General features: G+C 37.3%; 1 protein-coding gene across 3 annotated transcripts in view; it reads left to right on the top strand.

The window, feature by feature from the left end:
- The window catches only part of LOC5573453 (gastrula zinc finger protein XlCGF26.1), a 36655-nt gene extending 24738 nt beyond the window's left edge, over positions 1-11917 (top strand). Inside the window, exons 2-7 of one of the 3 annotated variants that reach the window (XR_002500992.1) lie at positions 456-1591; positions 1660-1721; positions 10485-10568; positions 10634-10916; positions 11077-11160; positions 11559-11917. Coding sequence is in view for 2 of the 3 variants with exons in the window: in XM_021847973.1 (XP_021703665.1) it covers positions 456-1591; positions 1660-1721; positions 10485-10568; positions 10634-10908 (1557 nt within the window). In the remaining variant the exon portion in view is untranslated. Of the gene's footprint in view, positions 1-455; positions 1592-1659; positions 1722-10484; positions 10569-10633; positions 10981-11076; positions 11161-11558 lie in introns of those variants that run through there. The other 2 variants (XM_021847973.1, XM_021847974.1) reach the window with 2 other exon arrangements.
- The last annotated feature ends 4984 nt before the right edge of the window (positions 11918-16901 follow it).

Raw genomic sequence — 16901 nt, 5'->3', positions numbered from 1 at the left:
AAACAATCGAGTTTGTTTCAGAATCCCTCACCTGAGTCAAAGCTAGTTGACTGTCATTGAGAAAGCTAGAGCCAGTGAATCAATTGTTAAGCATTAAAGATATTATCGTCTCATATTCTTGTTGCAACAATCTTACTCCGTAATAGCAGTTTGTCACTACTTCAACGGAATATGACAAAGATCGCTAACCGCGTGCGGAACGATTTTCTAGGTTGTGCATTGCAATTTCCCAGAACTTCCTATTTGTTGGCAAACATTGACTCATTATTGAGTAACAACCATAAAACCAGGTAGGAAAAGTAATCTCACGGATAGGTGGATTACTAACAGAACTTTTTTCGTCAAAAGATGCGCATTCATGTACCAAGAAACTTCTCCGAACAAACCATATCGCTGACTCAACGCTAATCAAAAAACGCATGAAATCGAGAAAATAAAACATTGCGAATTGATAGGCTTCGGATGAGGAAGTTGAGGACAGGAAACCCGTGAAGAGAAGAGGACGCAGGAAAAAGTATAAAGATTCGGACGACAGTGACTCGGATTTTGTGGCTGAGCCTCCGAAACCCAGACGAGGAAGGAAACCTGGACGGAAGCCTTCCCGGAAAGTGGATGACGATGATGAAGACTACGGAAGTGACGATGCGTTGGACGAGAAGGAATTGGAGACTTTCGAGGTCATTGAGATCCAGAAAGGTCAACTGGTGTGCTGTTCATGTCTACTGATCTTCGATAGTTCTGAGGAGCTGGAGGTTCACCGAGAAAAGCATATCAAGAAGCGGAGAGTCAACATGACCAAGACGAATATTTGCCAGATTTGCTATCGGAGATATTCGACGCCATATGCCTTGAAACTGCACTATCGACGGATGAAGGAAGCAACGAAGATCTACGGTTGCATCAAGTGTCCTGCAAGGTTTATAGATCAGAAACGTCGTCGACAGCATGCCCATAATCACCCTCGAGAGAAGGAGATTGTACCCTCCAAGGTAATCGTGGCGCCAATTCCTGAGGTTATCCATAACGAATACGGCCGGATTTGTTGCGCCCAAGCATGCTATCAATCGTTCGAAACGGAAGAACTGCTGCTTGCACACGCCCATACAGCCCACAAGGTTAACAAAGTGGAGCAATCGCTGGACGAAAACAAGGACAAACCCATCGAATGTCTGGTGTGCTTCAAGCGGTTCTACGACGAAGTGTCGCTTCAGCGCCACCAGCAACGGAACTATAAGCCTCTGAGCCATCAGTGTGCCGTGTGTGGACTGAAGGTGAGAGGAGGAGAAGCATTGGCCACACATGAACGATCCCATCGCAACGAGAAGCCGTTCGAGTGCGAGATCTGCCATAAGAACTTCACCAGCAAGGGCAGCCTCAAAGCGCACATGATGGTGCACAGTGGGGAGAAACCGTTCGTTTGTACGACCTGTGGGTGGAGCTTTCGCCGCAAGCGAAACCTTCAGGTGCACATCCTGTCGCATTCGAACAACCAGCCGTTCCAGTGTGAGATTTGTCAGAAGACGTTCAAATCGAAGGTTCACCTGCAGTATCATATGCGGACGCACACGGGAGAGAAGCCGTACCCCTGTCGGTAGGATGAGATATCAGGCTATGTCGTCGATAGATTTCGCATGATTTAAATGTCTAATTATTTTACAGTTTTTGTGACAAAGCATTTGCTGACCACACAAATAGGCAACGACACGAAATGTCTCATACGGGTAAGTATCTCCCATGCAGGGCTGGTAGCAGGACTCTTTTGGAAACTTGGTTATTTTATTCGCAGTCAACCCTGATGCAAAATTCTGAAGACTCCAGGAAATCTTCATTTTTTTTAATTTCTTCCCAAATTTATCGAGAAAAATCTCCGAGGATTCTTCATGCAATTTTTCCAGAAATTTCTACTGGAATACCTCCAGCAATTCCACAAGAAATTCTTTAGAATATTCTCCAAGAAATTCTTATGCACTCCAATACTACTATCTCCAGTAATTTCCACAGAAATCAATCTCAAAATCTTCCCAGGAACTATCGCAGTATTTCATCCAGAGTGTTTTCCACTAATTCTTTCATCGATTTAGCCAGTTTTCTAGAAGATAATAAATAATCGCTACAGAATTTCTTTTACAGGAACGGTAGCAGTACTCTTTTCGAAGATTTGATTACTATTTTGATGCACGTTTCTAAAATGTATCTATTTTCAATATAAAATATCTGCGTCAACCAAACTGGTCTCCAAAGACACTTTCTTCCTTATTCTGCTTTCAGTAAAAAAAAGTTGCAAAATGTCACTTGCTCCCGAGAACCTTCTCAACCTTTTACGCGCTTTACCATAGGTTTGTCAAAAATTTCTTGTAAGATTCTTCAGAAAAAGTTTCAGGAATTCTTCTATTGATTTTGAGCACACCAACACCAAATCAGAGACTGCAAAATTTAAAAGTAATTCCTCATAAAAAAAACCTTGTGAATATTGTGTGATATCATTGCATATACAGAAAATGGAAGGTTGCATTAGAGTATTTGCATTGGAATCCTACATTTTCTGTAAGATAATTTTACATTTTCAGTAGGTAGATGTAGCGATATCATACAATTTGTGTATAAGGTCTTGTTTTGGATGTACCTCCAGCATTTTCCACGCGAATAACTTTATTTCTCCCAGAGATAATCCCAGGATTTCCTCCAGATATTTTTTCACTAATTCTTCCAACGATTTTTTCGAAAATTCCTACGAAAAATCCACGAAAGTTCACCTTATTCAGAGTTTTTGACGAAATTCGTGTACCATGCCCACACAGTTACGGATCACCCTCAGTGACGGATCACTTTGGCGTTCAACATCGGATAACTCGCTCAAAACATAAAAGTTGACGTAAAACATATTTTTCCTATGTTATACTATTTGTCTTCTACCATAAGCATAACATTCAACCGCTAAATAACGGTGTTTTTGACAAATGTTTAGTTGGTACCACACAGCTATCATTATATGGTCGTTTTCTGTAAGAAGTGCCGTCAGCATTCATAAGCTCCCACAGGTGGTAAAATTCAAATGTTACAGCATAAAACATGCTCGTTCGCTTCGATTGAGTATGAATTCATCTTTGGAAAACATTTTTCTTATTTGTTGATTCTAAATACCGAATATTAGCACTTCTAACTAGTGATCCATAAAATGGATCAGGAAATGATTGTTTACCACGGTTATGGATCACTTCCAAAGAATGTAGATTTCTGCCATTTTAATCATTGGATTCGACATTTTCAGACAATAGCACTAAGGATAAAACTAATAAAACATCAAGGTTTGTGAATTTCATTTTTTAGCCGACAAAAATGGGTGGAAAACTTGGTGTGGAACGAAAACAGTTCATGTCTCAGTTACTACAATGCAGTATTACAAAAAAGGGCATTTTACCCTTGTTTCCAGCTCGAACACTGCAGTAATATGTGACGCATTGTTAACTTTCGCCAAATCATGCAATACAGACGCATTGAGTTGAAAATCTCTTGATTTTGCGTACTGATCCGTAATATGTCACAATTTGATCCATAATATGAACGTTGATCCATAATATGGTTTTCAGAAACCGATGCAGTTTTTAATTTTTATGCAATCCTTTGTAAATATTATACTCAAAATAGTTTACTAACCGAAGTTCCAATTTGAAACGGTTCGATTCGTGCTTTTAAATTACCATTTTACGTTTTTCATGTTGTTTTATTGAATTTTATAGGTTGGACTACATACTATTTGATCCATAACTGTGGGGTCATGGTAGGAAGTCTTCCGAAAAAGAAAACAATAAATTTAGTGCCGATTTTTCCAGTAAAGTCCAGTTCTTTAACCCTCTTTTTCCTATGGTAGCAGAAATCCATTCATTTTCAATGAACTTGAGACAAACTGAATTTGATGAATACTATACAATACCGTTACACTAAACATTACATATAGTTCACAATTGGATTAAAAGTCCATTTGCGAAGTATATGACATGTTTCTTTTAATTAAAAAAAAAAAAAACTATTTTAAAAAATAGTTTTATATCAACATTATTTGTTCAAGCATTTTGATAAAAACTTTTTTTTTGTAAATAAGTAGTTAATCAATGTCGTGCAAAAGGGTTAAGTCATTTCATATAAATTCCTTCAAGCATTCATTGGCGGTAGCGTCCAGTAGTTGTCTAAAAAAATTCTCTAGGTATTGTTCGAGGAAAACTATCAAGAACTCTTCTAGGATCTCCTCACTAAATTCGCCCCGTGAAGTTCCTCCAGAAATTTCTCTAGGAATTTGAGTTCTCAAACGAGTTAAAATTACAGAAATGATTCCAGTAATTATTTCGATCATGCCTACGCTAATTTCTTCAAGGTCTCCGTCGGACGGTTTCGAAGAACTTCTTCAGAAATTCATGCAGGATATTATGTGCAGAGAATTAATTGATTTTTTTTTTTTCAATTTTCTTAGCATTTTGTCCTCTAAAACGTCCTTAAAAATTGATTTTTTTTTCCTCAGAGATTCTGTGTACAACTTCATCGAGGATTTTTTCAGAACCTACACAAGATTCATCAGAGGTTACTTTTCAATTCTCTTTGAAAATACTCCAGAAACTTTTTCAATGGAATGATGCGTGGAAAAAAATCTTTGAAGACTTCCTTGAGAAATTTATCAGAATACTAGTGGTCCCGGCAAACTTCGTCTTGCCATCAAGTAAGCTGTTGAAAAACGCTTTTGATCGTCCCATATAAAATTACAGTTTCGTTCGCGCTCGTTTTTTTCAACTTTCCCGGTGAATATCCTGGGATTTTTATACACAAAAACACGTCGGAACCCTTGTCGAACAAAACTGAGAAATAATCATTGAAATCCGTTGACCCGTTCGTAAGCCATTTCGTGACATACGAACACCATTCCATTTTTATTTATATAGATAGATGTTTCTGGGGTAACAAATTCCTTAAGAAATCGTAGGAGGAATCTCGAAAGAAATTCTTGAAGGTATTACTAAGAAATATTCCTGGTTTTCACATTGAAGAAATCCTGAACGTCATTTTTTGTAAACATTCCTGAAAAATTCCTAGAGACATCTCTGGATAAATTACTGGTCAAATTCTTAAAGATGTTCTAAACAAGTATCTTTGAGGAAATCGATGGAAGAGTCACTGGATAAATTCCTGTAGGGCATGGATTATTTCGATTATTTCAATAGTCTTTAGAATATCTTCATATCTTTATCTTTCGTATCAGGTTGAATTCTTGAAGGCATAAAAAAAAAATCTTGGAATTCCTTAGGAAGTCCGCAGAAAAATCACCAAATGAACTCCTGAAGAAATGTTCGGAGTAATATCTGAAGAAAACTTTGAGCAAAAATCAGAATTAATTTCTGATGAAATTCCTGGAGAACATCACAAAAATACATAAAGCAATAGGGGAAGCTGGTCCAATTCGGACCCTGTTCTAATTCGGACCATCAAGCCTTTCTCAGTACTGACTACTGACGCTACTGTAAAGATCGTGTGTACCGTTTTGTACTCAACTTGCTCAACTAGTTTGAACATCTCAAAATGTGTGTTGGTCCAATCCGGACCTTTTGATATGGTTCAATACGGACCTCTTGATTTTCAACGAGCAGCCAGACATTTCATAAGCTCCAACCTGTGAAAGTCTTCTGGAATTGGTAGAAAATTACAGAAGTTGTAATTCTGATGGATGGTGGCTTTTGTTTCTGTTGCGGTCAAGTAAAAGTCTTCGAAAAAATCTAAGAAATATGTTAAATCACAAAAAAAACGAATAAAAAACTAGCTATATGAAAAGCATTTCCATTAATAGCACAACCTACAGTGCTGTTCTGAATAATAGCAGCGCATGTCGATTTTCATACAAAATGCTCAACTTTGACATGCTGTAGTTTTGTTCCCTTTCAAGCAATCGAGTTGAAATTTTCTCCACAGAACTACAAATATGCCCAATTTTGTAAACACAAAATTTCAAAATTTTCTAAGCCCCTGCCGGAAAGTGAGATACTAGGTGAAATTGTTCGAAAAAATAGCAGTTTTAAAATTTTGAATTTCGGCTTGACATTATAGTTTTAAATGGTATATCACTTACCATTGGAACAATCTCCTCCTACTTATCAAACTTACACATAAACCGAAAATGTTTAAAATATTTGTAGAAGAAAAATTTTAAAATGAAAAACTGCTATTTTTTCGAAAAATGTCACCTAGTGTCTCACTTTTCGGCAGGGACTCAGAAAAAACTGAAATTTTTAAGTTACAAAATTGATCATATGTGTAGTTCTGTGGAGAAAATTTCAACTCGATTGCTTGAAAGGGAACAAAACTACAGCATGTTAAAGTTGAGCATTTTGTATGAAAATTGACATGCGCTGCTATTATTCAGAACAGCACTGTATTTTGGATGCAGCTTTCCAAGTTTTTTTTTTTTTTTGCAATTCGATACAAAAAATAGTAGTTTACGGAACAAGTTGCAGAATGATGATTTTTACAGCACGAGTCGTGAATTAGGATAATTACGACGAGCGAATTGGAATAGAATAATTACGACGAGTGCTGTAAAAATCGAGTTCTGCGACGAGTTACGTACAACGTTTTTTGCAATTTCATAGAAGACCACTTGAGGGTACCGTAATCTGGGGTATCATTGATCAGCTGAGTAAAATTGATTGGATTGACTCATCTTGTAAAAAGTTCGTATTATCGTCTATTGATGGAACATTTCCAAATTATGAATGGTGCTTCTCTTTTTTATATTCATGAGCTAATAAAAGTGAAGATTTTTGCAAAAATTGCATTTACCTTATGCGTAAATTTGACAACTTTTCGAAACAATGTCTCACATAAGTTCAGCAAACGATATGAGCAAGGGAAATATGGTTCTTACTAAAAATGGCATCGTCGAAAACGATTTCGTCGTCAAAACTTTCAAAACTATGCTCAATTAGGCAACATTACCGAATTACTGTTAAGAAAGTAAAATTCCCTTAGGAAATTGCCTACCTTTAGGCGTATTCCGTGGTTCGAGGTGTTTTTAATTTTAATATAACTCAAAAAGTAAATGACTTGTAAGCGTTTGGCCTTCATGTTTGGCTTCAGGGGCCATGATTTAAGTAAGTAACGACATTTTCAATATTACCAAATGTTGTTTACATAGGTGATCAATGTTACCCCATATCAGCTTAATCAAAAAATCACCTAAAACATTTTTTAAACATGCTTAAATATTTCTAAAAAATACAGTATATATTCACGAGCTATGGGTGGCAGTACTTGTTTTAAAAATATAAAATTTGTATTTTCAAACGAAATATTTAAGAAATAAGTTACCGTGGGGCAAGTGGGTAATAGAATTCGCATAGTTGAGATTCTTCAAATTCTAGAGACTTTAAATTAAAACAAATGAGGTCGTGTATATATTTTAGCTTGACTCCCACCAAATATAAGCAGCATGCTGAAATTGATTTTTATGAAAAATTGAAGAAAAAAAATACAGAAAAAGTTTTTGAAAAATGTTTCCTTACTTTTCACTTGTCCCAAAAGTGGGGCAAGTGAAAAGTTTACCGTTTTGAACAATAAATTCAAAAACAAACAGTTATATTCACGATTTCTATTAGCTTTAACATTTGTTAAGGCTTCGCAATGAACAATAACATAAATAACATGTAAACAAAGAAAATGTTATTCTTTTCACTTGAATTTTCTTCTGTTCAGTTATGTTAGTTGAAATGATTCAACAACATTATAACTGCAACATTTCCAATGTTAGTTCATACATTATAGGGCAGCAATTGCATTTCTGCTCTGTAGAATTTCCACCGCTCGTTATTTGTTTTTGAGATAGTCGGATATGACGTCGGATAACTCTTCGGGAGAAATCAAACGGAATCCTTCAATAACGTATTTAAAATCTTTTTTATGTGGATAGACCTATACCCCATTTTTATGTTTTGAACTAGCTTTACATAGACATTCCACGAGATTTCCGTGTGTTCTCTCATATTGCTACCTTTCAGTCAACGTCTTCCTTTTAATTGGCTGCCCGAAGTAGACATAGTAATATTGTAATGTTTGGCAACATCTTTTAGAGAAGTTCCATGATTTCTAATAGCTTTCAACGCTTGAGTATAGTGTTTCTTGAATTATCAGCACGTTATGTTTTTCTATGATGATTACGAATCATGTTTACTTATGGCTACTTGAAGAGAAAACACAAATTCAATCACCTGATAAGAAAATTGACGGTGTTTAAATTTAGTTACTTTTAGGTCTACGTCGAATTAATTCTAAAACTTTTTTTTGTTGCAGTTTGAAACTGTCACAGAGGACAACTAAGAAGTGGTACAGGAAATTATTTTCCGCAACTTTTTTCCACTGAAAATATTAAAATAAGATTGTACGCCGCCAACTTGTTACGGAGTAACAGTTGACAGGTTAACAAATGTTTCGCTCTATTATGCAATAATGGCTGAAAAATCTCCGAAATCTCTTACCTATCGTAATGTTCTCAATGGCCTCAAAGGTTTACGCATGAGTTCAAAACGTTAATTCACATATTGAGTAAAATATATCAATTGTTTTCACTTACCCCATTTACCCACTTGCCCCGCGGTACCTTATTCAAAAAATGATCAATGTTACCCCGGATTACGGGATCAGAAATTATATCGGAATGCACTCACCATTATTTTACAATTTCTGAAAAATTGTTGTGTTATGATTCATTACCCAACTCAAAACAGTTGCGTAATGAATCATTACAGCACTGGTTTCAGTTGCGTAATGACTATTCCCGCACTGCATACTTCACTGCACTGCATCATGACAGATTGACATGATGAAAAACAGACTATAACGATGAGAAATTGCAAAAAAAATTTACGGGTGCTGAGAACAATACAATGAACTTTCCCTTACCCGATATAATGTTTTCTGACCATCAATTTGAAGTTTGGCTTTATTTTATAATCACTTCAATATAGCATACTTTGACCCTAAAATGTATGTCGATACTTCTCCAACTTGATGTCCCGAGGCTCGATGCTTTGTCTTTCAGTTTCCCAAACAAGTTCGCTTTTTTAACCCGATATGTTCATGCCATGATTCAATATATTAAAATATTACTATATTCTAAGCTTTTTCCAATGTATTTTGTCAAAATAACAAAAAGCTCGGAAATTTTAAAAATATATTTTTTTATCTTGATATCTCCCATACACGATGGTCAGTTTAAAATCCAGTCAGGGAAAGTTCACTATACTCAATTCGGAATTCACCCATGTTTTTCTTAATGAAATTCACATTCTACTTGAGCTAGTTTTGACTCGAACTAAATTGAAATTTTTCAGGCATTGAGTTTATTTTTTATGCTTGCCCTTATAAAAGAAGTTCAACAAGCTTTGATACCAAACAAATCGGAGTTATATTTGATATCTACCATAGCAAAAAAAAAACGATAAAATATAGCGTGGTCCGAATTAGAACATGAGGGGTCCGGATTGGAACAGGGTTGGTCCAATTCGGACCTTTTGGAGAATTTTGTTCAAACATGTCTGGTAGGAGATATCACAAAAGTCTCTGAGAGAAAAGTGCGCGCGTTAAATCAGGCTTTCAACAAAACATAAAACTTTTCATACCGCCTATCGTGCTGAAAAGATATGGCCAAAAAACTGTAACTAGGTCCGAATTGGACCCTGTTCCCCTATAAATTGTCATATTGCAACGAGGAATTCAAAAAATAGATAAATTTATTAAAGAAAACTGGCTAGGTTTTATAAGGAATCGAACTCATGTCTCCTAATTTCTGTTACACCCATACACGAAGTTACCCATTTGCACAAAATTGAACTCTTCTGGCCCATTATTAACACATGCTGGAAAACTTGCTTCTGGGATGATTTATTCTTCTTTTTTGTACATGACACATAAAGAAGCTCCGTAATACTAAGCACATCTGTGTGTCGTTGAGTTCGAGAAAATTAAGCAGAAATCCGCACAAAATCGATTTTTCAGGATGTATGATAGTAACACACAACTTTATTTTAGAAAGTTGATTTCGTTTTCTTGGGTCCTGTTTGGTTACTTTTTTTCTGCCAAGAGATCTTTTTTTCCAATAATTTCTGGAGTAATCTCTGAGGAAATCACTAAGGACAAATTCCTAAAGAAAAAATTCTGATTGAATTTTTGAGGAAATCCTTAGAAACAATTCCACAGGAAACCCTGAGAAATCAGTAAAACGAGAAATTGCTGATTGAATTCCAAAGACGTTCTAAACGGAAATCTTGGACAAAATCCTAAATAAATCATTGGAAGAAACAGCGGATGAATTGCTGTAGAACTTAAAGCATTTTGGAGATTATTCGGTAAGAGGTGAGGTCCCCAATATTTCTATTTCAAGCACATTCGTTCGCTACCAGCCCTGCCCATAGAACTTTCCTGAGGAGTAGTTGAAAACCTAATTATGTTTTTAGGCATCAAACCGTACAAATGCACCTATTGTGATAAAACGTTTATTCGCAAACGATTTCAAGTCGACCATGAAAGTAGTCATACGGGTAAGTCATCCATATAATTCAACTGGTGATATTAATGGTTAATCTTGATTTCCCGCTATTCACAGGAATTAAACCATACCGGTGTGACATGTGCAATCGCACTTTCAGTCACAAGTCCGGTTTGCGTCGCCATTTGGAAGCCCACCCGCTGGCACCGGGAAATGCAATAGCCCTGGCTGCCCCTTCGCCGATGCCAGCTCCGTCGTTGTCACACTCGGAGGTCGGTGCCGTGGAATCATCAATGTCGCCGCCACCACCACCACCACCCTCAGCAATGTCCCAGATGGGTTCCATGGGTGATCTAGGACCTAGCAGTAGTGGCTACTTCCAGCATCCGTAAAGCGATAGGTTTTAATCCGTTTGCCATTGTTTTAAACATAGGATCTGACTACAATAAATTTCCAACAGTAGATTTCTCGCACCTTGCAGCTTTGTTAGAACAGAAAAGAAATTAACGATCTAAAATGCTTTCAGATTTACTCAAATTACATTTTTTTTTTCGTTCTAGGTATTAAACCGTACAAGTGCAGCTTCTGTGATAAATCTTTCATTCGTAAACGCTTTCAGATGGACCACGAAAGCTGTCATACAGGTAAGCAAGCTTCGTTGAATCTGCATTCCGTTTCAAAAGTAGTCCACAATTGTCACTTTGTATTAAATTTAGCTTCCCTCTAAATAATTAACATAATGTTATGATAGTATTGATATTTGCAGCATCAATGAAATATTGAGCAGTTATGTTTTACAAATGTCGAGTAATGTTATAGCGTATAACTTCAATATAGCTCCAGTGGAGTTCTTTTCCACTTAAAAAAATTTCAATTGTAGTTATACAGTATTCTAGCTCTATATACACCGTTTATATGCTTAAAGTGCAGCTTGAGCAGCAAAGGTACTTGGGTTATTTGCATTTTCGTATAGGACTATCAATTGATTTTCTATTAGGCACTAGTTTCCAATTCATCATTAATACTTATTATCTATTTCCAGGTGTAAAACCGTACAGTTGCGACCTGTGCAAACGCAGTTTCAGCCATCAGTCCGGATTACGTCGGCATCGGCTAGAAACGCACAGTTCAGAGACGGAGAATGTGAGTAATCTAGCGGGTCCTTCCAATCCGACGCAATGATGGCTGCTTTCAAACGTAGATGATTTACCAGTGGCTGTACTGACCAACAGCAGTCTGAGCGAGCATCCGAAGCCAGAAAGCAGCAGCGATTGGTAGATAGTAAGTATGTTTTAATAAAGTAGAGCGTTGGGCTTAGCGTATGTGATTCATAGAAGTTTCCTAGTGTATTTTAAAATAGGTGCCAAGAAACTTCTTAAAAATTGCTATTGCTATGAGGAACCAGTTTTTCATTACATAGAACAGAAAAGAATTTCAAAAAAGCCTTCGCCTGTCTCTGGGATGATTTTATAACATTAGCCTAGACATTTATAGTGTCCAAATACCATTAGACCGAATATGAAGAGCTTAAATAGGTACCAGCCACAATCGTTGCAGCTTTTATAATTAGGGTTGGTTGCAGGTTCTTATAGAGAATTCAAGTCTCTATTTTCAATGGAAGGTCCATAAAGTCACTGCAGTCTACGAGACTGTTTCATAGTTTCTCCAGAAATTCCTACCAGTGACGATTCCTCAACCTCAATCTGTTGAACTTGAATTTCAGTAACGAATTTTCAAGTGATACGTAGAGAATTGCTAAATACAATCATGTAGGTACTGTCTAATAACGAAATAGTTATTTTTAGATTCATTGAGCATGAGCATTGATGACCGTACAATTCGTAGTTGCTACTCCGTGACTGACCAGAATAATTGAAATTGCACAAGGAACCAACAGATGGAGCTTGGGAGTAGCTTGTCGCCTTCAGTGTATAATCAGGGTGTCTACTACCTGGAAAAACCTGGAAAACCTGGAAATATCAGGGAATTTCATATCGGTAAACGAGTAGACACCCTGATAATTGCGAGAATTCCAAATATTATATAGTCAACAACAGCCCCGCGCACGTCCTCACGGTCATCGGGGAAGGGAAGGAATGTTATTGTCCATTGTTACTAAAAATCGAATATACCTCTGCAGCTTCATGGTTGTCACGGGAAGGAGTTTATATTAGTGGGAAAGATTCAGAAGCTACACCATCTGGATCACTTGGTAAGCGATGCGATTCATGTAACCTCAATTTAAAAACTTATCTAGGTATTTACATAGTCTTCTTCTATTCTATTATTCTGTACAAAATTATGTGGACACCTCTAGTGACGAACCATTCAAAGAGTTTGTTGCACTTGGTAAGTGATTCGATCCATGGAATATGCACCGAAATAATCTTCTGTCAGTATATGGAAAAAATGTCGACATTCATTATATTGAACTATTCAAAGTTCAAGCAGAAGTATAGGTATGTGTCCTCCAATGTGTATTAGATAAAATATGAATTTTAGTACGCTGATACCGAGTGTCGAACCAAACATTGTTTTTTTTTTTAATAAATACAGTATGGCCCATAAAAAAATGGGAAAATGGTTTGAACGTGAATATAGCATTCACAAGCGTTATTTTCATTGTTTTTGTGAGTGAATGTAATTTCTGATTACTGTAGCATATTCTGACATAACTTCGCTATCTGGGACAATTTTTGTAATATTTTTCTTACTGTCTTAAATAATGTAATAAATCGAAGAAGTTTAAAGGTTTTATCCACTCAAAGTTAGAAATAGCGTCTGATTTTCGTGTACTATGGCGATAAACTTTCCACCTTCGAAAATTACACTTTATTGTTGAAAATTCTAGTTTGTTTGGTACCAGAGTATGGAGGAGTTTTTAGAGAACGTGGTCACGATAAAATATTTTACCAGGGTCATAGTATTGAGGGCACTTGCGTCTTATAAGTTTAATATGCCTTTATTTTTTGTTAAAGTTTAATAAAAAATAAATACGAAAGTCTATAACAGTTTTTCGAGGATGAATTTTATTCCTTCGGTTAGAAACAACTTATATCAATACTAGCTCATACGTTTTGAGCAAAACAGAGCCGCCTATCACACTTATATGAAGGTTCAAATGTTGCTCTTCAAAATGAGCCGTTTTTTTTCGAAAATATGTTTAAGTCTCCAACGACCCAGATATGAACCAATTTTATCATTTGATATGGGCGAATGCTGGAGGCAAGGCATGTGAAGAATCTCACGCCATCGTTGATGCTTAATAAGCTTTCATCACAAAGATATCGAACTCGACGACCGCATAACTAAATCTGAAGATAAGCTTCCAATTCCTCTCTAGTAAGGTGAAAGTAACAGATAAAAATCATGTCCAAAGCGAAAAACTGAGTCTAAATAGATTAAACAATACAAATAATGAATAACATTTATGTTTGGTTCACATTTTCTATATAAAAACTACCATAAAACATGATATGACGATTTTCTAATTTTTTTCATGAGCCATACTGTATAAAAAATGCAACATTCATACCGTACCGTATTGATGATCCATCGCTGACAGGGGAGCTCCAAATTCTTTTTGAATTCCGTCACAAACAAGCTTAAATCATACGGGCATGTTCAATGTTCAAAGCACTATACCCAGCAAGGCGCGAAAAAACAGTAAAAAACTTGTTCGCCGACAAAAACCCGAACACAGTCCAACAAGACGCGCGAAAACAGGAAAAAAAATCTCCGGCGACGAAAACACGAAGCGAAACCGAGAACAAAACATCTTCGACGACTCAGAACGAATCATCCTGCTTGGGCTTCATGAAGCACTGCCCAGCAAGACGCGAGAAAACAGGAAAAAAAATCGACGGCGACGAAAAAACGAACCGTTTTGATTGAGCTTCACGAAGCATTGCCCAGCAAGACGCGAGAAAATAGGAAAAAAAAATCTCCGGCGACGAAAACACGCGCGAACCGAGAACAAAACATCTCCGACGACGCAAAACGAACATCCTGCTTGGGCTCCACGAAGCACTGCCCAACAAGACGCGCGATAGCAGGAAAAAAAAATCTCCAGGGACGAAAACACGCGCGAAATCGAGAACAAAACATCTTAGACGACGCAAAACGAACCATCCTGCTTGGGCTCCATGAAACACTCTATTCTTTGATTCATTGAACAAATAAAAAGTGAGGAGTGCGTTTCGAGAAGCTTCTAAGTAAGAGGATTCGGTTTCATCACTAGAGTAGAAGTTTGTTTTTCTTCGGTTTTCGGGCAGTGCGCTTCAAGAAGCCCAAGTAAGTAGTTTTTGCAACGCCGGAGTAAGTTTTGTTTCATTTTCACATTTTGTGTGGCAGCTTCTTGTGGCGCAATGGAGTATGGCATATCAACGAGTGAGCTCGTTTCATGCTTTTGCTACAAATAAATTAAATAAGTTTTTCAAAATGCTTAAATGAAACATTTATGTTTTCAAAATTATACAAGATCTTTGAATGGTTCGACTGGAGATCGTTATTTACTTTATTATGTTTGGGGTATATGTAACCAGTTCAAATTATGTGTTATTCCTAGATGACCCCTAGGGCCTTTATAACTAAGCCTTTAACCCGTAAAGTGCCGGGACGAACCTAAAATTTTCAAAATGCTCGTTCTCAGTAATGCTCCAACCGATTTTCGAGACTTTTGGCTTTTAGTGAAGGGGAATAGTTGTACTAACTTTCTGCGTTGGTGCCGCCCCGCCAAAACCCTCCCCGTTTTTTGGAGATGCAAATATGTCTGTGTTTTTTTCCCGTTTTTCACGCTGAGCTGACCAAATAGCTCTGGTTCTCAATAGAATTCGTCGTCCAGTTACCTAAATCTTATCAGATAGGTGCCGTTCAGTGAGGGGATGGTTACACACATCTCGGGAATAACTTGGCTCCTGGTAAGTAACCCGGTTCTCCGGAAAATTCTGAATATTCGTGAAGATGGTCAATTCGTGAAAGTCGTCCTAAACAGCTGCGGTTTTTTTGCCAAATCATCAGATTTCTTTATCAAAAAACGTAATAGATGATCGGAATTGCTTATCGACATGAGTGGCCACTATAACGGCCTCCGGAAGATCCGGAACATCCGTAAAAATGGTCATTTCGAAAAAACTATCCTAGGCCACCGGGATTTTTTCCAATGATATCATAATTGATAATTGTGGAATATAATGGACGATTTGGACTATTCATGGACAAAGGTGGCCAATATAATGGCCTCCGGAAGATCTGGAACATCCGTAAAAATGGCCATTTCGTGAAAACCATCCTAGACCTCCGGGATTTTTCCCAATGATGTCAGAATTGATAATTATGGAATATAATGGATGATTTGGACTGTTCATGCACATAGGTGGCCACTATAATGGCCTCCGGAAGATCCGGAACATCCGTAAAAATGGCCATTTCGTGAAAACTATCCTAGACCACCGGGTTTTTTTTTTTCAATGTTATCAGAATTGATAATTATGGAATACAATGGACGATTTGGACTGTTCATGGACATAGGTGGCCACTATAATGGCCTCCGGAAGATCCGGAACATCCGAATATTACGATGCATACAACAAAGGGTAACAAGTGCCGGGACGAACCTAAAATTTTCAAAATGCTCGTTCTCAGTAATGCTCCAACCGATTTTCGAGACTTTTGGCTTTTAGTAAAGGGGAATAGTTGTACTAACTTTCTGCGTTGGTGCCGCCCCGCCAAAACCCTCCCCGTTTTTTGGAGATGCAAATATGTCTGTGTTTTTTCCCGTTTTTCACGCTGAGCTGACCAAATAGCTCTGGTTCTTAGTTGGATTCGTCGCCCAGTTACCTAAATCTTATCAGATAGGTGCCGTTCAGTGAGGGGATGGTTACACACATCTCGGGAATAACTTGGCTCCTGGTAAGTAACCCGGTTCTCCGGAAAATCCTGAATATTCGTGAAGATGGTCAATTCGTGAAAGTCGTCTTAAACAGCTGCGGTTTTTTTGCCAAATCATCAGATTTCTTTATCAAAAAACGTAATAGATGATCGGAATTGCTTATCGACATGAGTGGCCACTATAACGGCCTCCGGAAGATCCGGAACATCCGTAAAAATGGTCATTTCGAAAAAACTATCCTAGGCCACCGGGATTTTTTCCAATGATATCATAATTGATAATTGTGGAATATAATGGACGATTTGGACTATTCATGGACAAAGGTGGCCAATATAATGGCCTCCGGAAGATCTGGAACATCCGTAAAAATGGCCATTTCGTGAAAACCATCCTAGACCTCCGGGATTTTTCCCAATGATGTCAGAATTGATAATTATGGAATATAATGGATGATTTGGACTGTTCATGCACATAGGTGGCCACTATAATGGCCTC

This window comes from Aedes aegypti, chromosome 2, assembly GCF_002204515.2.
Source record: "Aedes aegypti strain LVP_AGWG chromosome 2, AaegL5.0 Primary Assembly, whole genome shotgun sequence".
Taxonomy (NCBI): domain Eukaryota; kingdom Metazoa; phylum Arthropoda; class Insecta; order Diptera; family Culicidae; genus Aedes; species Aedes aegypti.
The sequence above is the reverse complement of the archived record's forward strand: the minus strand, read 5'-3'. Positions and strand labels throughout refer to the sequence as shown.